We start from the raw sequence: 23541 nt of genomic DNA, 5'->3' as shown, positions 1-23541 counted from the left end.
TCTAGTGCCTTGGCTGATTTGCTTTTTTCATCTTCAGGTTGAACCCCAATATCTGTCTCTGTGTTTTTATTATTCATGCTACATAAGCTATAGAGGGAAGGGTTTATTTGGCTACACTTTGACATCACTATTTGTCATCAAAGGAAATCAGGACAGGAACTCAAACGGGGCAGGAACCTGGAGGCAGGAGCTGATGCAGAGGCCTTGGAAGGGTGCTGCTTACTGGCTCACTCCTTGTGACTTGCTCAGCCTGCTTTCTTATAGAATTAAGGACCACCAGCTTAGGGCTGACACCATCCACAATGGGCTGGGCCCTTCTCCATCAAACACTAATTAAGAAAATACTTGAGAAGGAACTGGTGCCTGAGGGCCAGGACCTAGAGGCGGGACAGAACCAAACATAACTGGCAAAAAAGTCAATGAAATGATTCTAAATTATGCAAATTATATTTTTGCTATACCTATAGATTGGTGCCTAGCTCAACTGTCATAAGAGAGCCTTCATCCAGCAACTGATGGAAACAGATGCAGAGACCCACAGCCAAACATTAGGTGGAGCTTGGGGAATCCTTGGGAAGACGGGGAGAAAGGAGTGTAATAGCCAGAGGGGTCAAGGGCACCACAAGAAAACTCACAGAATCAACTAACTTGGGCTCATAGGGGCTCACAGAGACTGAACTGACAACCAGGGAGACGGCACGGAACTGACCTAGGCCCTCTGCATATATGTGACAGTTGTATAGTGTGGCCTTTCTATGGGACTACTAACAGTGTGGGCAGTGGTAACTTTTTTTTTTTTTTTTTGCTGGGGTTTGGAACCCTATTTCTCATACTGGGTTGCCTCGTCCAGTGTTAATAGGAGAGGAGGTACCTAGTCTCACTGCAACTTGGTATACCATGACTGGCTGACAGCCATGGGAAGTCTGCCCTTTTCTAATGAGAAATAGAGTGGGTGGGGGTGGGGTAAGGGGAAGTGAGGGAAGGAGAGGAGGGGAAACTGCTGTTGGGGTGTAAAAAGAAGAGGAGGAGGGGAGGAAGACTAGGAAGAGGAGGAAACTGTACTCAGTCATAAGGAGGCATTTTCTTAATGAACAACAACAAGAAGAAGATTCCTAATGATATTCTCCTACACTCACAGATTGGTGCCTAGCCCAGTTGTCATCAGAGGCTTCCTCTGTCAACTGATGGAAACAGATAGAGACCCACAGCCAAATATTAGAATGGCGTTTGGGGAACTGTGTGGACAAAGAGGAAGGAATGTAGGAGCCAGATGGTTCAAGGATATCAGGGGAACACAACCCATAGAATCAACTGAGCATGGCTCACAAGGGACTCACAGACTGAATTAGCACACATGGAGCCTGCATGTATCTGCACTAGGCTTTCTGCATATATGCTATGGGTGTTGAATTTTTTGTTGGACTCCTTACAGTGGGAATGGAGGTATCTCTGACTCTTCTGCCTTGGTCTTGTTTGGTTCTACCCTAGTCCTTGGAGCCACCCCTACCCCCAGCTTCTGGATCCTGGCCATCCATCCAGGCTGTGTCAGGCATGGGCTCCCTCTGGTGGCTTGGGCCTCAAGTTAGACAAGTCATTGGTTGGCCACCCCCACAAGCTCTGAATCACCATTGCCCCAGTGCATCTTGTTTAAGGAAAACCTAAACATATTCTGGGAAGGCATATACTTGGTAATATTGTGAACATATGTTATAAATTTCACTGTCCCCTGGCATCTCCCTTTCTACTATCTCTCTCTCTCTCTCTCTCTCTCTCTCTCTCTCTCTCTCTCTCTCTCTCTCTCTCTCTCACACACACACACACACACACACACACACAATAAAACAATGAAGCTGGACTTATTGCTAAAGGTTCTACTCTCTGCAATGCAAAGAGGTAGAAAAGAAGTTTCTGGAGCAGAAACCTACTGGTCAGACCAGCACCTACTCGTCAGGGGTGAACATATAAAACATGTCGCTCTTGGGAATTATACTTTATGGGTGCAATTTTGATTGAGAATGTTGTTTTAAATTATTTTATATATTATAATCACATAATTTCTCCTTACTACCTCCAAACTCTCCCATATGCCCCTCCTTGCTCTCTTTCAAAGTCATGGCCTCTGTTTTTAATTAATTGTTGTTAACTAACAAAAGAATGCTAAGAACAGGAGTAATAGTCTTCCCCAGGAAAGAGCACACCAATTGGTTATCCAATACTAAATAGTCAGCCCTGAAAACATACATACAAGTGACATTATACAGACACAGCTTCTGGACTTACATATTTAGGAATGCACATACACACACACACTGTTCTTATGATTTTAGGAATTTATAGACACACATACATTGTGCTTGTGTTTTTAGGAATACATACACATATGTACTTGTATTTTTAGGAATCTCCACCTCCAACAGAGTTTTTAAGCCTCCTAACTGTAATGTGTAGCCAAACTTCAGAACAAATATTTTCAGCCCAGAGCCTAAAATCATGAGAACTTTTAAAGGTTAGCCAGTGTCCAACTTCCAGAAAATTTTGTAGCAATTGGTCTAGGGTGTAACTTCTACTTTTGTGATTTTTCATTAATTATTTATGAGACAAAGTCTTGCTATGTAGACTCTTTGACCTGGAACTCACTATGTTGTCCAGGCCAGCCTTGAACTCAGAGATACATCTGGCTCTGCCTCTGAAGTGCTGGGATTACTGGCCTCAAGTAATGTTACTGTTTCTTGTGATGGAAAATCATGATCTAGTCACAATAACTAAGATGCACTATATAGTTTACTACATAGTCTAAGTAACACTGGGAAATTTCTAGGAGGCATGTGGGCAAGGGAGTCATTATTCTCTGCAACAGACATAGTGAAAACCCACAGGTGAGTTGGACTTGGTCCTGTCATCTAGAAAAAGAATAATAATATCCTGCCCCACCTTTTTCTTCAGCTTAAAAAAAACCAGTCATATCACATGGCAAGCACACTCTCAGATAGTGTTAGAGAAATCTGAGTTTTGAATAGCTGAATAATAATTAGGATGGTGAAACAAATAAGCAAAAGAAATCCTTGTCATGCAAAAAATAGGATGAGTTAATATAAGTTCAAAAACATTTATTTACATTTATTCTGAGCGTACATGTTCAAGCATGTTCATGCACCACACGTGCAGAAGCCCACAGACATTAAGAGCAGCTTGGCTACTCAAGAGACTGGAGTTACAGAAGGTTTATGTGGGTGCTGAAAACCAAACCCACGTTCTCTGAAAGAGCTGCCAGCGCTCTTTACTGCTGAGCCATCTCTCCAGGTCCCATTAGGATTTTAAAAAGGGCCCGTTTTTCAGTTTATCTTGAAATTATTAGCAACTAGCCTCATTAATCCACAGGAAGCTGTTGAGATTGCTTCTGTTAGTCTGTCATATTTTTGGCTTTCTCCAAATAATTCATATGCTCCTTCCTGAGAATTAAACTCCACAGCAAACTCCCTCATTCTCAGTTACCTTTTCCATTTCCCATTCCTTCTTCTCCATATGGTACTCCTGAGAAATCAACGAACCAGGTAAAATAACCTAGTCCATAATGCTACCTAAAATGGTTCACAGGCAAGATGATGACTTTTAAGCATTAAGACAAATGAACAAATGAGAACTATCATTAACCTCTTTAGCCAATGGGTGAAAAGGTAACAGGATGTTCTGAACACTTGAGTATGTATGTTCAATCAAATGATAATCATCAAATGCTTATGACACACATCAGAAGAAAATAAAATTGGCAGGGAACTAAAACTGGAAGCAAATGCAAAAAAAATACTATTCTACTTTTCATGAAAGTGAGTCTGATATGTTACTTCTACATTTTTGAAGTCATCAAATTAGAAGCAAAATTATACTGGAGTCTCTGAGGTTATTGGTTTAGGAAAAAAGGTCTAGGAGGTGTGTTTTTATTACATTAATAAAAATGAATAAAAGAAAACCTTAGTGCTTACCAATGTATTTTTCCCTTTCAAAAGTGTATTTGTGTGTACATAAGTGGATGCATGCATGCAATGGGATGTGTGGAGGTCAGAGGACAGTTAGGAGCTGCATCTCTACGTCCACGGTGTGGGTCACAGGAACCGAAGTTATGGCATCAGGCTTGGCAGCAAGTGGCTATACCTATTAAACTATCTTACCTGCCTTACCAATATTTTCCAAATAATTTTTTGAGACATGGCCTCATAATGTATCTCTGCCTGGCCTGGAGTTCACTATGATGACCAGGTAGGCCTGGAACTCACAGCCTGGTCTCCTGAGTGCAGGGATTAAAGATATGTGCCACCATGCCTGGTATGTTTTATTTTAAAATAATGTGTATGTGTATGTAATGCATCTGTATATATGAGTGCAGGGGAACAAGAAAGGCCACTAGAGCTAGTTACAGGTGGCTGTGAGCTTACTGATGTAGCTGCTTGGACAGAACCCAGTAACTTGGGGTACTGTAACAGTAACAGTATACTTGTAACAGTAGTATGAGCTCTTCACTCCCCAGCCCCAATATCAATACTTTTAAAAGGCAAATCTGACATAGTTGCAACATAAAAGAATGAGCAGTTAGCTGTGAAGTTAAGTGGTAGTAAGAAATCTAAAACTTTTATTCCAGTTAAAAGAAAAGAAGCTACTTAATTCACACCAGTGGAAACCAAGTTTTTTATATCATAAATATTTTAGGCCATCAGAATCTCTTCTAAGGTTATCTACTGTGTTCCAATACAAACTTTGTCTTTATTTATTTTTTCATTTTAAGCATAAAGGAAATACAAACACTGAATTTATTTTGACTGAAATAAACTGACATCGGAACAAAGTTCAGAATTGCCAAAAAAAATGAGTGAGAAGTACCCTAAATATCCAAAATATTAAGCATGGTTGGTAGTAACTATATTTATGTAAATCTATATAATGAAGTGAACATATGTACATGTTTTTATTTTGATCCTTTAAACAAGGTCCTAAGAAAATACAATATATTTTAGTATGTATTCAAATACACTAAATTTATGAAGAAAAAGATATGTTCTGAAAGTTCTGCAATCACCACAGGAATTGGCTTTTAATTATATATATATTTCACCATTCACTTCTGTTCTTGCTTTTATTAGGAAATTCATATGTCATAGCTTATTTTAGATGATTGTTCTTACATAGTGAATTTTTCTGGCATTTTTTATATATTGAGTATGAAGCTTAATTATTGTATATTTTATATATTCCTAAAATATGAAATATATGTGCAGATATAAATAAGCATTTATGGAAAAAGTTTTCTGCTATTACTTTAAGAAATTATTATATAGTTAGTTTGCATTATGTAATGTGATAGATTATTTTTAAAAATGTGATATATATATTTGATTTGTAATAAAATTTAATCACTGTTTCTGAGCTTCCAAATAAAGATATAAAATACTAATAATACTGTAGTGATATATATATTACAGTTTTTATTGTTGGATTATTATTGTCTTATTAAAGAAATGTTTTATTCACCTAAGAAAGGACAAATCAATTACAAACAAAATGAAAATATATATTATGGCCACAATCATATAATCAAGCACTATAGAAGTTAAAAAGTCTAACAAAAATTATAAAGAGAAGTTCTTCAGCTGGTAACCAGTAAACATAATTTTCACTTACATACGCTCTTGTGCATAAGATAAGGCACGTATGAACAGTTGAGACCTTAGAGAAAAAGTATCTCTATGGTATCATTTTGAATATCTTTATGATTTATGAGGGAGACAACATTTTGCAGTGCTGGGGATGGAACACAGGGTCTCAATTCTTTAACTGACTTTCAAGATATACTAGAACTTTTTTTCATGGATTGGTCTTTCAGTAAATAAGAGAAGGCATATGTTGAACCCAGAGTAGTGCTATACTTGCTAACATATAATTTTGTTACTTTTCCACAGTTGTTACTGGAACATCAAAAAGTGCAAATAAGTGTTAAAGTGTTTATTTCTGCTTGGTAGAATATAAATATTCCTGAGGATATTACAAGTAGTACAGCAGGTGTTCAAAGGCATTCTCCTAAGGGCCTTGGTTTATCAGTCTGTACTATGTATAAGCCTGCCTTTGGTGGCCCTTAATTCTATCTTATTTTTCCAACTTCCACTAGGATGGAAGATGTTTGCATGACGGAATTGAACAAAACATCTTATCATATCTACTTCTACTCATTTTGTTGCTGTTGTTAAAGGTTATTGCCTTAAAAGAATGGCTCTGGGAAACAAATCATTAATCACATGGAAAACTGTGACATTAATACCATGTAAACTAACCTCTTTTTAAAATAAAACATAGCAATAATTGGGTATAAATAAATGAACTCTTAAATATGTTAAAGAATTTCATTTGAATGAGTGCCAGACGAAGTGTTTATCTACATTATTATCTCATCAATAAAACTTGGGAGTCGGATATTGGAGTAAAAGTCTGACTGATCAAAAATTGATGGAGAAGTGACCAGTGACTTCCCCTCTCTCTTTCCTCAATCCAAAAGGATCTTTGAATCTAAGCCTCTCCCTACTAATTCCTGTGTCTCTCCATATGTCCTCTGTCCTCCAAAAATCTCTATGGATAATTTGGTCAACTAGCAGCTAGATCTGCCCTCCAATTCAAGGTAAACGTTATTGTCAGTCCCAGGAGTGTAAAGAGTGTGATCAAAATATCCCACAACAACATATAATGCATCCCTGAACAGATTTGTGCTTTTTTTTCTCTAATTCGTCCTCCCTACAACAAGAATAACCTTTATTCAACAGCAGGTGCACTCTGGCAAAGGTCAAGATGCCTTGCTTCATTGGAAAACCTTGTTTGTTCTTCTCATCACAGATCCAGACTACATAACCTCTCCATTCTTCTTCACCCAGAGCATCAGCAGCGACATCTGTGGCCAAGTACTTCTCATAAAAAGTACAATGTTCGTGGTCACTGTCTACTTCCATGAGTTTCTGATAGCTGGCGGCTAAGGAGACATTCAACTTCACCTTGGCATAGCCAATCACCTAGGAATTTCCAGAAAAAAAAAGAGCTTCTCGGGGACTGTAACAATAATATGTTGCAAACAGGAAATTTAAAAAGGAACGTGCCTTCATTTCTTCAGATTCGTTTTGCAGAATTTTCCTAGTAATGTAACAAATTGTCAATGAAAAGGTCTTAAAACTTGAATGAATAGCCAGGTGGTGGTAGCACTTGGGAGGCAGAGGCAGGTGGATCTCTGTGAGTTCTAGGCTAGCCTGGTCTAAAGAGCTAGTTCCACAACAGGCTCCAAAAGCTATGGAAAAACCTTGTCTCAAAAAAANAAAAAAAAAAAAAAAAAAAAAAAAAAAAAAAACCAAAAAAAAAAAAACCAAAAAAAAAAGTTTAACCAATAGTCATCATTGGTGGATGATGACTTAAACTACTGGTGGATAAAACTGTAATAATTTAAACTTAACAGCTGACAAAAACAAAGTAAACATTAACAGTGTTTCTCCTTATTTGAAACTATGATCACCAGTTGGTGGTGCTGTTTGGAAAGGTTATGGTACAGGTCACTGTACAACTTCGCTGGAGGAATTACATCACCAGGGACAGGCATTGGGAGTGTATAGCCTAGTCCCACTTTCATTTTGCTGGGTGTGCTTCATGTTTGTCATGTAAGATGTGATCTCTCAGCTTCCTGCTCTTGCTTCTAAGCCTCCTCCTGCCTTGATGGACTCTTTCTTATCTCTCTGGAATGGTAAGCCAAAATAAACTCTATAAATTGCTGCTGGCCATGGTGCTTAATCACAGAACGGGAAAAGTAACTAATACAGAAATTGGAACTAGAGAGCACGCTGTTGTTGTACGCAGCACAGCTCGGAGGTTAAGCCATCTGAGTCTTTGAAAGTAAAGTCCCATGTAGCTGAGCCCTAATGTCTTCCTCAGGGGAGAGGGCGAGACGGCTCAATGTCAACAACACAGACTCAAGGAGTCTGGTGAAAGGGACACAGCAGACTTGTTTATTTAGCAATGGGGAGAACCTTATATACCCTCCTAGCACCCAGGCATTATGATCCATTGACAATGTAGGGCCGCCCCTCATTGGCCAGGCATGATCAGGACCTCTGACAGCACCAGACAGACTCCAGGTTGGCTCCTTTTAGCCTGGTAAGCCTTAACTTCCTATAGCTCTAGACATCAGACATGGAGCTACAGGTTTTGCTTGTTTGCCCTGCTAAGTTTCAGTCTTTCTGCAGTCCAGTACTTCCTCACTATGCTCTCATTCCTCCCCTTTAAAATGATCTTTATTTTGTGCCACTGAATGTTAGAAGTCTGCTAATTGCTTTTAGATTTATAGGTGGCTACAGTTAAGGGATTGCCTTGAGTCTCACAAGAGATGTTGGACTTTGAAATTTGAAATGGTGTTCATACTGAGAAAGACTATGGTCACCTTTAAAGTTGAAATAAACATATTTAACATTATGATATGGCCACAGGCCTATGGGAGCCAGGGAGAGGATTGTGGTGGTGTGAATGAGAAATCTTGTCCACAGGTCCATGCATCTGAATAGTTGTTTCTCAGTTAGTGGTGAGGTTTGGGGAAGTTATGCTAATTTGAGAATTTGCTGAACAAAATATGGCGCTGAGGTAGGTTTTGAGAGCTTATAGCCCTGTCCCATTTCCATTCTGTTTGCTCTTCTTTGTATTTATTTACCAGTGAAGATGTGACAGCTCAGCGTCCTGTTCCTGCTGCCATGCCTCCCCACTACGATGAACCTGCATCCCTCTGGAATCATAAAGTAAAATAACTCCTTGCTTCTGTAAGTCATTTTTGGGGGATGGTATTTTATCAAAGCAATAGAAAAATAACTAATGCACATAGTGAAAAACCCATGAATCATAGCAAATGAGCTGGGTGTGATAGCATACACCAAGAGACCACGACTGAAGGATCACTGAGTCTGAGACTACTCTGCATTACATATTCCCACGCTGACTTTAAAAACAACCCTACAACAAAACTAAACAAAATGGGCTGGGTATATGGCCCAAGAGTTAAGAGCACTGGCTATTCTGGAAGGGCTGGGTTCAGTTCCCAGCTTCCACATGTTGGCTCACAACTGTCTGTAACTCCAGTTCCAGGGGATTCAATGTCCTCTTCTGGCCTCTGTGGGCACCAGGTACACAAGTATTACAGTTATACATGCAGGCAAAACAATCACATACAAAATAAAAATAATTTTTAAAAGTCCTATAGAAAATGATACAGCCTATTTTGTGACACTTGGGGCTATGTAAACATATTAAATAAACATGCTTTCCTTATTTTTATTTTTACAAAATAACATTTCATCACAATGACTGAAAATTCCCTAAAAACAAAGCCTTTAATCTGACAAAATTAGTTAGTAGGTGCTAGATGTTTTCTCTACTATTTGAGGAAGACGTATAATATAAAGAAAATTAATGCTAGCTTTGTCAAAGACATCTTCAAAAATATGTCCCTTACACCTTTACACATTATATTCCGAATTATAAAATCTGCCAATGTGGAAATTCCCTGGAATTTCTTAATGAACTGCAAACTACACAAGACAAAATAAAGCATCATATATAAATAATGTTCAAACATTCTGGCATGTATAATGTTTTTCTCACTAGAGTGCAACTTTATATACAAACACAGAGGCTGTTTCAGACACACGTGGAGAAAACAGAAGCACCAGTTATTTAAGTTACACTTGATCACGAAGACGAGCAAGCCTCTGTGACAGTTCATCCTAGAGAAAGCCAAATTTACAAATCATCGAAGGCTGTAACAAATATGAACCATTAAAACGTGTAATCCCCTTAACATTTTAAATTTAAAAATCTTGTTTATAAAATTTATATAAACATTAGGCATTTAGTTTTCTTAAACAGCTAAAAAGAAACTTAAGAACTTAGAACAGCAACTATAAAGGTTATCAAAACAGTCTAAAAAATGAAATGTGCATGCAAACTGAAAACACCCACTATTACACAGCTACTGGCTGCTCAGGTTTTGTTCATTTTAATGATGTGTCATAGTAGAAAAATACTCTTTATAAAAAGTGAATATATATTTCCTTGTATACAAATATATACATATCTTATAAATCATAAATTTCCCAAATTTTTAATTTAAATATGAATAAGCATATTAATACAAAAATTCAACCTCTACCTGCTCCGTAGAAGCAACACTTGCACCAACAGAGCCTGTCTGCCCCTGTGGGAGCTCCATATTGAGATCAAGGCTAAAGATGAATTTACAAATAATCATATCAAATGAATGTTAATATAGACATTTTATAATAATCAAATAGGTACTGCAAATTTGGCTACTATATCCTTATATCACTTTAAATAAAAATTGTGTTTACATGTAAATAGAACTTGAATGTCTTCAGAACAACTTTGGATACTTTAATGATGATTTTAAAGTATTTTTCTCGAGTTCAAATAGTGATCCATAGAGGTGGTATAATATTGGAATAGAAAAGCTGACTAAAGACTGAGACATAATCTAATACACTAAACAAAAGAGCAAAATAATCATCATCTCTGTACTCTATTTTCTGGATATTATTTGTCTCCTTTACTGTGAAGACAAATTAATAAACTGTCAAAAAATTCAAAGATAAATGTAGCCTTAACACCCAGATTTAGTATTTTTGTTTTATTTCCATTTTAGTATTCAGTTCTTGAATTCTTTTAGTAGGAACCAGGAATTTCTTTCTTCTTCTTTGAATTAAAATTTTTAAATATTTTTTTTTCATTTTATTTATTTTAGATTTAGTTTTTTATGCTTTAAATGTTAGGTATAACTTTTCACTTACTGAAAATAGATTTTCTCATACAATATACTTTGATTGTAGTTTCCCCATGGTCCACTCCTCCCAGTTCCCCTGCCCTTTCCACCTCCCCTCTCCTCTGCATTCCTTCCTTTTCTGTCTCTCATTAGAAAAGAATAGGCTTCCAACAGAAGAAAAAGAGCCCTAAGAGAAGGTGCAAAGATCAGAGCTCATTCACACACCCAGGAGTCCCATAAAGACACTTAGCTGAGAGCTATAGTATATACACAGAGGACGTGTTAGAGACCTGTGTAGGCTGTGTCATTGCTGTTTCAGTCTCTGTGAGGTTATACAGGCCCTGGTCAGTTGATTCAGAGGTCCCTGAGGAACCAAGGATTTCAACCAACTACACAGCTAAGGTTTAAAAAATTTAATGCAGCTCCCCAAGTTCACATCACCCCAGTGAAAAAAGATTTGTTTGTTTACTGCTACAGGAAGGTTTTAAAGACAAAATTTTCAATCCATAGTAGTGCTTAGTAGTACTATGCTCCAGTCCCGGACCTCACATATATTAGGCAAAAACACTTAGCCACACTCTAACGTTGTTTCATCAAATTTTAGATGCTCTATTAAATCAAGATTATTCAAAAGCACTAGACCTTACCCAGCTTCATCTGCCATTTCCTGAAGCAGCATATCCACTTGGTTCTGAAATAAAAAAAAAAATGAATTCATATTATTGTCTTATTACCTTTTGGGTGGATTTTGGGTGTGTGTAGTTTGGTTTTGGAAACTGATCTACAATTTTTAAAATAGGGGCTACAGAGATGGCTCAGCAGTTCAGTTTCTAGTATCCATGTCCAGAGGCTCATGTCTGCCTTTAATTCCCAAACACGGGGGGTGGGGGAACATGGTATAATACCTCTGTCTTCCACAGACACACGTATTCACTGGTACACAACTACCAACATTATTAAAGGGAAAATTAACAAATCTTTTGGAAAAAAAGCCCAACTCACTGTTCTGCAAAACTTTTAAAACAAACCTTTGAAAAATACTTTCCTGCCACAAGAGGGCGCTGAACCATCTCAGAGAGCCACATTCTGAACTTTAAGCATTTTAACTTAAGTTGTCTGAACAATACTGGCAGATAGATTCATATATAATTCACATCTGAGTAATATAACACTCTAAGGGAGTGATCAAACTTAGAAATCCCAATAATAATCCATTTTAGTTATGTGCAATAGATTTAAATTTAGCTTAGATTTATTATTCTGCAAAACCACAAATAAGACATTAAAATGACTTTTCAGCTAAACAAGAAGGTGAACCCAAGAAAAAACATATAGTTATCCTCTTGGCTAAGGGAAGTAGACAAAATTGCCGGGGAGAAAATTGAGACCTTGGGGTGGGGTGGGTTGGGGATAAGGGGGGACGGGGAGAGAAGTGAGAAGGGGGGGATTGGGGGATCTTGGGGAAACAGGAAGATTGGGATAAAGGAAGGTTGGATAGGGGAGCAGGGAAGCACATATCTTAGTTAAGGGAGCCACCTTAGTGTTGGCAAGAGACTGGAACCTAGAGTGGCTTCCAGGAGCCCAAGGCGATGTCCCCAGTTAGTCCCTTGGGAAGCTGAGGATAGGGAACCTGAAATGACCCTATCTTATAGCAATACTGCCGAATATCTTTCATATCACCATAGAACCTTCATCTGGTGATGGATGGAGATAGAGACAGAGACCCACACTGGAGCACTGGACTGAGCTCCCAAGGTCCCAATGAGGAGCAGATGGAGGGAGAACACGAGCAAGGATGTCAGGACCACGGGGGGTGCACCCACCCACTGAGACAGTGGGGCTGATCTATTGGGAGCTCATCAAGGCCAGCTGGACTGTGACTGAAAAAGCATGGGATAAAACCGGACTCTCTGATCATGGCGAACAATTAGGACTGATGAGAAGCCAAGGTCAATGGCATGGGGTTTTGATCCTACTTCATGTTCTGGCTTGGTGGGAGCCTAGCCAGTTTGGATGTTCACCTTCCTAGACATGGACGGAGGGGGGAGGACCTTGGACTTTCCACAGGGCAGGGAACCTTGACTGCTCTTTGGATTGGAAAGGGAGGGGGAGAGGAGTGGGTGGAGGGGGAGAAGAGTGGGGGGAGGGGAAGGGAAATGGGAGGCTGGGAGGAGGTGGAAACTTTTTTTTTCCTATTCTCAAAAAAAAAGACCTTTCAGAAAGAAATACCAGTAGACAAAATATACCTAAAGTCTGTACCTGTGGCACAGAACCCTATGAGGGTTCAATTAATTAATTGTAGAACAAAAGCATTCTGAGTAGAAACTGACTTTTCACCTTGTTATCATTCCTACAACCCAGAAAGCTGTTTACTTAGAACTTACATTGTGCTAGACATTACATGTAATCAAGAGGTGATTTAAATAATATGAGATCTACATATGCTACATATAGACAACAGAACCACAAACAGGGAAACTGAGCATCATTGGGTTTTGATGTCTAATAGAGATAGTGGAGCTAATCACATACGGATTTCTGGTTATTTTGTTGTTGCTGCTGTTGCTTTCGTGTGATGGGGATTTCACTATGTAACTTAGCGTGGTCTGTAATTCCTGAAACTTGAAGCTCACTGGTTTCCAGCTTCCAAGCACTGGCCTTACGAGTACACACCATCAAAGCAGTCCTATTGTAAAACATTTACTGCGGTTGAGGAGTTCTCAAGAAATACAGTATGCTTAATCAGAAACCTCTTCTCATTTTAACATAGTTATTAAAAATATTTTGAACATGCAAGAAAAAAATTCTAAAATGTGGTCACAGTTTAAAGCAAAAGATAAATATTCCTGTTGGGACTTTCCTTTCTCTTGTTCTTTCAACTACTTCAGAAATGTTTCCAAATATAGAAAAGTTTCAAAAAATAATTAAAAAACAAGCTCTGTCTTTTAAAAACTCCATATGTAAAGTATTACTGTATCCTGAAATTTAAATATTATATTGTATTATTCTACAGCTTACCTTCCTTAATCTTGTAAGATTTAAATTTTTGCTATCTATATATTTAGTTCATTCAATATAACTCTTTGCTAGACACCTGCAAAATCTAAATACATTAAATTTAGCAAATATACTCAATTTCTGGACATTTACTTTTTTATTAATTTCTATCACAGGCAATGGTTAAATATTCATGTGTGTGTGTGTGTGTGTGTGTGTGCATATCTTTGTTCACATGCCAGGAAATTCTTGGTGCATGAACTTGAAGGCAGAACTCCTGGATTATAGGGTATGTATATTTCCATTTACCCAGCTATTGAAGGGAGCAGGCAAAGGACCTTGATCTGAGTACTGCCATTTTACTTCAAATTACATTTTACCTGCAGGGTGAAGTTCAGGTTCCCAAGCCCTAGGGGAGCTAAGAACTTTCCAATGCTGATCCACCTCTTCCCTAAACCACAGAAATCATAATTATGCATATTTAATTCTTTAAGGCTGTTCCTAACACAAAAGGAACAAATGAATCTGATTGGTTTAATTTAAAGACTTGCATGGTATATTGGTTGACAATGATGGGACTCAAGGAAGCCCCTTGTCTCTAATTCCAGATTGGTGGAAATTGTAACCATAGCCTGGCACCAAATGTTTGTGATTTTTGTGCTTATAAACCCTATTTTTGCCCAAGCTTGGGGCTGTCAGGAGAAACAAAGCTCCTGAGTCCTTATCCTGCAGCCCTGATTGATCAGTGACCCACTTATGTGGTGATTCAATAAAATCTTTGGATCCCATAGGTGTTGTCTCTCTCCTTCCTCAAGACACCTAACAGGCTAGGTGTAACACTCTGTCCAAGAAGTTAACACCTGCTCATATTATTGTATACACTAATAAGCTGTTGATGAGAAACACATTAGGTCTAGGAGAGGGTAGGGAGGATATAAAAGAAGAAAAACATTTGTGTTGCCTATGTAAATGTGTAACTATGCTTTGTGAGGACACATGGGGGGACATGTGTAGTTGCATACAAGTGAGAGGGCAGAGGAGGCCATCAGGTGCCCTGTGGTATGTCTCTCCACCTTCTTCACTGGACACAGGGCTGCTCATCAAACCTGGACTTAGACTGGAGGTCAGTAATCCCCAGGCATCTTTCCTGACTCTGTCTACTGCAACACTGGGGTTACACAATGCTTTCGCCATATCTAACTATTTACACTGGTTCAGGAGACTTGAACTTTAGTCCTCATGCTTGTATAACAGGTGCTTTTACCTACAGAGCTATCTCCCTAGGTCCAGGGAAACTTAAAAAAAACATTGCTGGATGATTTATTTGTAATGCTATAAATATTATATTTAAAATAGCTAAAAAAGATGGAGAAAGATTTTACATAGAGGAGGAGGCATAGGCATTGTATAGCAATCCTCATCAAAATTGTAATAGCTACATTCATAGAACCAGGCAAAGAATCCTGAAATCTATATGAATATGCAAACCAAGGCATATAGTCAAAGAAGTGAGACATAAAAGATCAAAGCTGGAAGGATAATAGTATCTTCCAAGACATACATCTGAAATCTAGTAACTAAAGTAGCATTAAGGTATTGGCCAAAAAGAAAGACACCAAGACCAATGGAACTGAATAGGCATATAGAAATAAACTTAAGCAATTGGTGCAGGACAATTCTATATTCTGTCAATTATATTTTAAATAAATGCTGATTGATCGGTAGACAGGCAGGAAGTATAGGCGGGAAAACCAGACAGGAAATAGAGGTGGGGCAATGAGAACAGGAGTATTCTGGGAAGAAGGAAGCTCTTTGAGCAGTCCTGGCCCATCCACTGAAGAAGCAAGATGTAACCTGCCCTGATGAGAAAGGTACCGAGCCATGTGGCTAACATAGATAAGAATAATAGGTTAATATAAGTGACAAGAGCTAATACAAAGCCTGAGCTAATGGGCCAATCAGCTTATGATTAATGTAGACTTCTGTGTATTTTCTTTGGGATTTATTGGCTGTAGCAACTGGGCAGGACAGAAACTCCAATAAGCAGAACCTCGTCTTATAAGCAACTACTACATTAAAAATATTTTTTGACAAAGGCACTGGAATTATACACTGGAAAAATATCAGTCAGTCACTTCAAAACATGATGCTAAGAAAGCTGCATTTAAAATACAGAAACTTGACCTTCTTTCATGCTATATGAAAGTCAACTCAAAATGGGAAAAATATAAATATAAGACATGAAGCTGTGAGAGTATTTGAAAACACAGGAGAAATACTTTCCATCATACTGAAAATATCTATACAGGAAACAACTGGCAGAGAGAAGAAACAGGAGACTAGGAGAAAACATTTGTTAGATGCTTATCCATACTAGAATATACCAGGAGCTACAAAAAAACCTCACAACAAATAATCCTAAATAGACCAAATAAAATGGGCAATAGATCTAAATAGGCATACCTCAATAGAAGACATACAAATCTCCAATAGACATTTGAAAAATGCTCAATGTCACCAGCCAGGGTAAAACCAAACCAAAAGCAGAATGAGGTATCATCACAACCCAATAAGAATGGCTCATATCAAAAAAAGAATTCAAATGTTGTTGTGGTTGAAGAAATGGACGCCTTGAACAACTGTTAGTGAGAATATAAATTAGCACAGGTACTGTGAAAAACAGTAAGGAGGCCTCTCCAAAAATTATATAAAGGGTTATTGTTTGAGACTGAACTATTCTAGGGAGACCTGAAAACAAAGAACAACCACAATTCACGAATCCTACAAACACTCTGTGCATCACATTTAGGCAGTAGAAGGTATGGCCTATGGTGGCTTCAGAGCCACCTTTACTGGTGTAAATTCCTTCAAGTTAAGGTCACAGTAGACACCGATAGGCTTGAGTCCATGGTGAAGGGACTTGGCAACTGCTTCCCCACTATGTTATTTGCTGACAAACAGGAGCCAGAGCTCTGAGGGCAAGTCCAGTTAATTCCTGTATTTCCTCTTTCATCTTTCACAGGATAGTTAGTCTCTGAGTGGGATATGAAACACCGAGACATTCAAGTAAATTACCAGGTTCCCTGAGCAATTCCCATCCAGTATAGATTTCTGTGCTGTTTGTTTCTCCCACTTTCTGTGGACTTGGGGGACAACTTATGGCCTACACATTAGCTACCCCAGGATGAAAAGTCTCAAGGAATCTCTTGGGTGAGTAAGAACCTATTAAGGACACATACTCAGAAAGCTAAATATGGCTGGCCACCAATGGCTCCTGGAATTAAGTGATATATTAAAAAGACTGTATACCTAATTAAGTGAGTTTCATTCCAGAGATACCAAGAATAGCTCAACATATACAACAAATAAACAAATATAACATAGCATACAAATTAAGGACTAGAAATTACATGATAACCTAAACAGATGCAGAAAATGCCTTGACAAAGTTCAACATCACTTCATGAGAAAACTTCTACGGATACTAGGAATAAAAGGAATATATACCAATGCAACAAAGGCTACATTAATCTATTCAATATATACTAAATGGGGGATTTAGATGTACACAAGACCCTGACTAGAAAAAGCAACTGATTTCAAAGTGTATCAAACATCCATATTAACAAAACAGCACAGCACACAGACCAGCAGAAATGATTTACCACTTTAACTCAACTATCCATTTCTTCTACTTTTTATCTTTGTTAGGTCACAAAACTGGCCCCATACAGCAGTCCTGGGGATAATGTTTTAAGATGAAGGCTGGACCACCATGTCACCTAGATTTTGCTAGGAAACAGAAACCTTAAATATATCTCAGAAGCCTTTAGAAGTTGTCTGATCTTTCCTAACTGCAATTGTTAGGGCCTCATCTTTCTAAAACTGTTCCTATATTCACCAACTGGCTGTTCTGGCCCCCAAACTGTTTCCCCTGTTATCTACCCATATAAAACTCAATAAGCTTTTGTGGCTGGGTGCTGTACTGTGCTACTTGATACAGCCTGGCAGTCTGCCCAAATAAACTGCTTTTCTTTTCATGGAGTAGCTTTGTTTAGTAGTTTTTTGTGCCTGTTTACAGTCTTCAACAACTGAAATTCTCTCTGATATGTCTTGTAATATATATGTTGAGGAGGCTTTCTGCTGAGATTTTTGTTTTACAGTCTACATTTTTAAATTTCCACTCTGGGTTTTATTTATTTGAGTTTTGGTTTCTTTAGTGTTTCTATTTCTTTGTTAAATTGTACTTTCATGTCTTAAAATTTTTTTTCATTCAACTATTTGTATTTTCATAAAGGCATTTATTCAAACTCTAAGATCCTTGAACATATTCATTGTTGTGATTTTGAAGTCCTTGCCTGTGCTTCAACTAAATAGCTTTTCTCAGGGCATATTGCAATAGGGTTGCTGGCTTCTGGTGGAGAAATGTCCTACTGTTCATATCTGTGACATGCACTAGGATCTAGGCATCTAGAGTTATGATATCTGAAGTGTATCTTGGAGTAGATAACTGGTCTCCTCTTTGTTGTGTGGATGTTCTGTTATTTGGTTGCTATTGCCTATTCTAGGTCCTAGCCATGTGCGGTGGATTTGGGGTTCCTGATAGAAAAGAAGTTTAATGGGTTGGACGGTAACTCAAAGGAATGAAGGCAGGCTAGGAGAAAAGGCTGAGAAGAGTAGCTGGAAAGAGCTAGGGGAATCAGGGGCCTCATGAAGAAGTGTTCTCAGGGAGTGAAGCTAGGTGGGGAGGGTCTCTGTAGGCTGCTTTAGGATGAACAATAATTCTAGAGAAATCAGAAGAGGATAATACAAATTGCCTATGTTCCAGCCCTCTGTGCCTGAGTAGAAAGTGTGCCTGTGGCTTGGCAGGTGACATAAAGAAATGGAGATGGGATAGAAGGTAAGGCTGGAAGGAACAGTGGGAAAAAGCTAAGGGGATCCTGGGTCCTGCAGCAAGTGGTGGAGCCCCAAGGGAATGGAGGTGGGGTGGGAGGCGACAGGACTAAGGGTAAGTCTGAGGAGAAAGGGATGGAAGGGAATACACCAAAATCCTCCCTTCAGGGAATGGAGGTGGGGTGGGAGGAGAAGCTCCTGAAAGGAGGCTGAAGAAGAATGAAAAGTTGGAGAAGAGGAGACAAAAGAATAAAGGAAATGAAAAAAAAATCAGCACTTATGTCACCACTTAAGTCATCTGATTGTCTAGGTCTAAAACCGTAAATTAAAAGAGATATTTCAATAAATTCTGCTGAGAAATCTGGGAAAACTGCATATCCACATTTAAAAGAATAAAACTAGACTCCTACTATTTCTCATCCTACATAAAAGTAAAATCAGAATGAATTAACCACCTTAATGTGAATCTTGAAACTGAAAAGGAAAATATAAAGAACTCCCAGTAATAGGAATAGACATGACATTTCTGAAGGAGGAAATGGTAAAGATAACCTGAAGATGGGAGGAAATTTTTGCCAGCAGTGTTTCAAACAGGTAATTAATATAAACTTAAAACACCCTAGCACTGACTGCATGAGAATGACTATCATAAAGAAAACAAATACAGGCAGGCCATCTTCACTTTCCTTCCTGCCCAACATTGCAATTTCCCCAGGCACATCACCAGCCCTGTAACAGACTTCTCACAAGGTCTTGTACTCCCTGTCTTCCTTCCCTGGAGACTCCACCTAAACTTGCAGCAGACCCATCTTTCTTCCTGATGACTCTCTCAACCCCACTTGTAGTCTATCCCCTTTCTTTCCTGTCAGGTCCCAATCCTAAAAACACTTTCTATACAGAATCCCCAGTGGCCACACCTAGCAGGAACTCAGGTAGGTAAACCACACTACCCTTCCTGTCTTCCATTATGCTCTCTCCATTCTCACCCTCAGTCCTGTAACAAACAGCTTGATTCCATATACCTCTCCTACCTCAGCTTAATTCACTGTAGACTGCAACACCTGGTTCAGACCCAAGGCACTCCTTCGCCTTTCATCCCTACCTCTCTAGATAATTCTAAGCCTTACTGTAACCCCCTTCCCACCACACCTCCAAGTCCCTGTGAAGCACATCACTAGGTGTGAGTAGGATCCCCTTAGCTCTTTTTTGAAGCCTCTCTCAGCCTTTTCTCCTGGTCCACATCCATTCCTCTCTACAAGCCACCAACATGCAGAAGCACTCCCCTCTAGGAAACACAGAGCCAGCACACTTCCCTAAGATCCAGAGACAGAAAGAGAAACGAAGGAATGAAACACCCACCCAACTGGGACCAAATATCAAACCCAGAATCCCGATCATTCCAATTGCAGATGCATAGGCCCTTACATAAAAGCATAATACTTAGCACATAACTACAGCAGGCCCTGAGAAATGGAAACAGAAGACAAGGACTTCAAAATAGCTATTATGAATATGCTCAAGGTCCTTAAAGAAGATATAAATGAAGCCTTTAATGAAGTCTGTGAAAACACAAACAAAAAGTCAACTGAAATGATAGAGTTCAATACATGAAAGTAGAAATAGAAGCACTAAAGAAAGTCCAAACACAGGAATGGGACTGAACCAGTGACCTGGGCCAAAACAGGCCTTAGACAGTGAACTCCACGAGAGCAGGAGCAGATTCAGACCAGGGTCATTTGTAGAAACAGGACTGGGACAGCAACCTAAGCCAGAGAAGGCCTGAGGTGGTGAGCTCCACAGAAAGCAAGACTGAACCAGCTACATAGGACCTAGGACGGAGTGGGCATGAGACACTGAGATCCATGGGAGGGAGAGCAGATCCAGTCCAGGGACATTTGCCAACGCAGGACTGAGCCACCAACCTGGGCCAGAGCAGATCTGAGACAGCGAACTCCACAGGAGCAGGTACTGGAGAGCAACCGTTGAGCAAGTAAGCCAGAGTGAGAGACCACTGTGGGTCTGGATGTAAATCTGGGACCTTCAAGGGAGTAGACCTAAGCCAGGACTGTGGGTCTGGATGTGAGTTTAGGACATCCAAGGAACTAGGTCTGAGCCAGGACCCCTGCGGGTCTGGGCGTGAATCTGGGATCTCCAAGGGAGTAGGCAGGAACTAGAGATCTCTGCAGGTCCAGGCATGAGTCTGGGACCTCAGAGGTTGTAGGCCTAAGTCAAGACTTCTGTGGGTCTGGGCATTGGTCTGGGAATAGGCAGGAACCAGAAACCTCTGTGGGTCCTAGTGTGAGTCTAGGACCTCTGAGGGAGAAATCCTGAGCCAGGTCCTATGCAGGTGTGGGTACACCTGATCTCGAGAACTCGGGGTGAGGTATAGATCAGAGCCAGAGTCCTTTACAGGACCAAACCTAAGCCAGGGACCTCGGCAAGAATGGATCCAGACCAGGGACATTTACAAAAACAGGTCTGAGCCAGCAACCTAGGCTAGAGCAGGCCTGAGACAGCAAACTCCAAGGGAGTTGAGGAAAGCCCAGGAGTGCTGAGCAACCTCCAAGAACAAGGAGTGACCACGATGGTAATTATAACTATGGCACTGACTGTACAACAAAGAACAACCATCTGAGCTTTGGATTTATTGGCACTTAGAACATTAATCAACAGAATCACTGACAGCTCCAACCACACCTACTAGAGGAAAAAATGAGTAGAAAAGGTAAGAACGCATGCAACACCACAAAGAGCAACATGACACCACTAAAATCTAAAGACCCTCCAACAGCAAGACTTGAACAACCAAATACAGATGAAGCAGAAGAAAATGACCTAAAAAAATAACTTCAGGAGAATGTTTGAAATGCTTAAAGAGGAAATGAGAAATTCCCTCAAAGAAATGGAGGAAAAGACAAACAAAAAATTTGAAGACATGAGCAAATCAATTAAAGAAAACCAAGAAAAAGAAATTAAACATATGAAAGAAACTATTCAAGACTTGAAAACTGAAATAGAGACAATATAGAAAACACAAACTGAGGGAATTATAGAAGCAGAAATTATGAGAAAATGATCAGAAACCACATAAGCAGCAGAATACAAGAGATGGAAGAGAGAATCTCAAGCGTTGAAGATACAATAGATCAAATAGGCTCATCAGTCAAAGAAAACATTAAATCTAATAAAAGCTTAACACAAAATATCCAGGAAATATGGGACACCATGAAAAGTCCAAACCTAAGAATAATAGGTATAGAAGAAGGAAAAGAAGTTCATCTCAAAAGCACAGAAAATATATTTAACAAAATGATAGAAAAATTGTTCCCAACCTAATGAAAGATATGCCAATGAAGATACAAGAAGCTTACAGAACACCAAATAGACTGGTTCAAAATAAAAAAAGTCCTCTCTCCACATAATAATCAAAACACTAAACCTACAGTATAAAGTAAGAATATGAAGAGGTACATAGGATTTTTAAGCTCTCACACTAAGGCTACCCACCCAGAGCGGTGAGCCTCAAGGTCCCCAGTAAGAGAGCCCGGGCACCCTCAGCCTGGGCTCCAGGGGCCCCTGTGCTCTCCTGGATCCTGCACTGCCTGCCCCGTCCTTCCTTCTATCCCTGGATCATTGGGCTACCAGGCAGCCCTGTTTAGGTGCTGAGGAGTTCCATCTGGACAGGTGAGTGTGTGCTATCCAGGGGCGATAGTCCTGGAAGAGAGCACAAACCCCCCTCCCCCAGCTCCTTCTGCAGGGCTTTCTTTCTTATACACGACACCCCCCCAAGCCTGCATTCTCTGCAAGGTCCTTTGCTCAGGAACAGTTTTCTGCTCCTACACTAAGGATTCCAACCCAGAGCAGTGAGTGCCTGCCTTCATGTCAGGCCTCAAGGACCCATGAAAGGGAGCACGCGCACCTTCATCTCGTGAAGCAGGGTGTCCTGTGTTCTACTCGTCCCTGCCCTGCCCCCCAAGTTCCTCCTTTTTGTCCACGGGTCATTGGACTACCAGTCTTCCATGTTTGGGTGCTGAGGAGTTCCAGCTCGACGGGATGGGCGCTGCTTCTACACTGAAGAGATACACCCAGAGACTCAGTCACAGCAAAGACTGGACCAAGACACCAGGACTCTCCTGGCTCCATTTGAAGGAGGAGATGGGAAGGTGCCAATGCAAGACTTCCTCCAACAACATGAAAGGCAACATGACATCACCAGAATCCAGGGATCCCGAAATAAGAAGAATTGTACACCCTACTCCAGAAGAATTAGAAGAAATCGACTCAAAAGTGAATTATATGAAAATAATAGAAGACCTTAAGCAGGAGGTGAAAAACTGCCATAAACAATTAGAGATTACAAACAAAAAGGTAGAGGAAATGAATAAATCGCTTAAAGATACCCAAGAAAATCAAGAGAAACATGAAAAAGCAATCAGACAGGTACGGGAAGCAGTTCAAGACTTGAAGAATGAAATGGAAGTAATGAAGAAAACACAAACCGAGGGAAGATTGGAGATGGAAAATCTGGGTAAACGAACAGGAACTACAGAGACAAGTACTACCAACAGAATACAAGAGATAGAAGAAAGAATATCAGATACTGAAGATACCATAGAGAAAATAAACACACTGATCAAAGAAAACAGCAAAACCAACAAATTCTCATCACAAAACATTCAGGAAATATGGGACACAATAAAAAGACCAAACCTAAGAATAATTGGAGTAGAAGAAGGAGAAGAGGTGCAACTCAACGGCCCAGAAAATATATTTAATAAAATTATAGAAGAAAACTTTCCCAACCTAAAGAAAGATGT

The 23541-nt window shown here is 39.5% G+C and overlaps 1 protein-coding gene across 4 annotated transcripts in view; it reads right to left on the bottom strand.

Annotated features, from left to right (window-relative positions):
• Positions 1 to 2752: 2752 nt before the first annotated feature.
• LOC126492514 (charged multivesicular body protein 1b-2) overlaps positions 2753 to 23541 on the bottom strand; it is a 65599-nt gene continuing 44810 nt past the window's right edge. For 2 of the 4 annotated variants that reach the window (XM_050128970.1, XM_050128969.1), the window contains exons 5-6: positions 11482 to 11525; positions 2753 to 9782 (exon numbers count right to left, since the gene is read on the bottom strand). In XM_050128970.1, coding sequence (XP_049984927.1) covers positions 9434 to 9782; positions 11482 to 11525 — 393 coding nt within the window. In that variant the 3' untranslated portion in view covers positions 2753 to 9433. Of the gene's footprint in view, positions 9783 to 10207; positions 10281 to 11481; positions 11526 to 23541 lie in introns of all 4 variants that reach the window. The other 2 variants (XM_050128971.1, XM_050128968.1) reach the window with 2 other exon arrangements.

Source organism: Alexandromys fortis, unplaced genomic scaffold (genome assembly GCF_014885135.2).
Source record: "Alexandromys fortis isolate MF-2015 unplaced genomic scaffold, M_Fortis_MF-2015_v1.1 scaffold_251, whole genome shotgun sequence".
Classification (NCBI taxonomy): domain Eukaryota; kingdom Metazoa; phylum Chordata; class Mammalia; order Rodentia; family Cricetidae; genus Alexandromys; species Alexandromys fortis.
The sequence above is the reverse complement of the archived record's forward strand: the minus strand, read 5'-3'. Positions and strand labels throughout refer to the sequence as shown.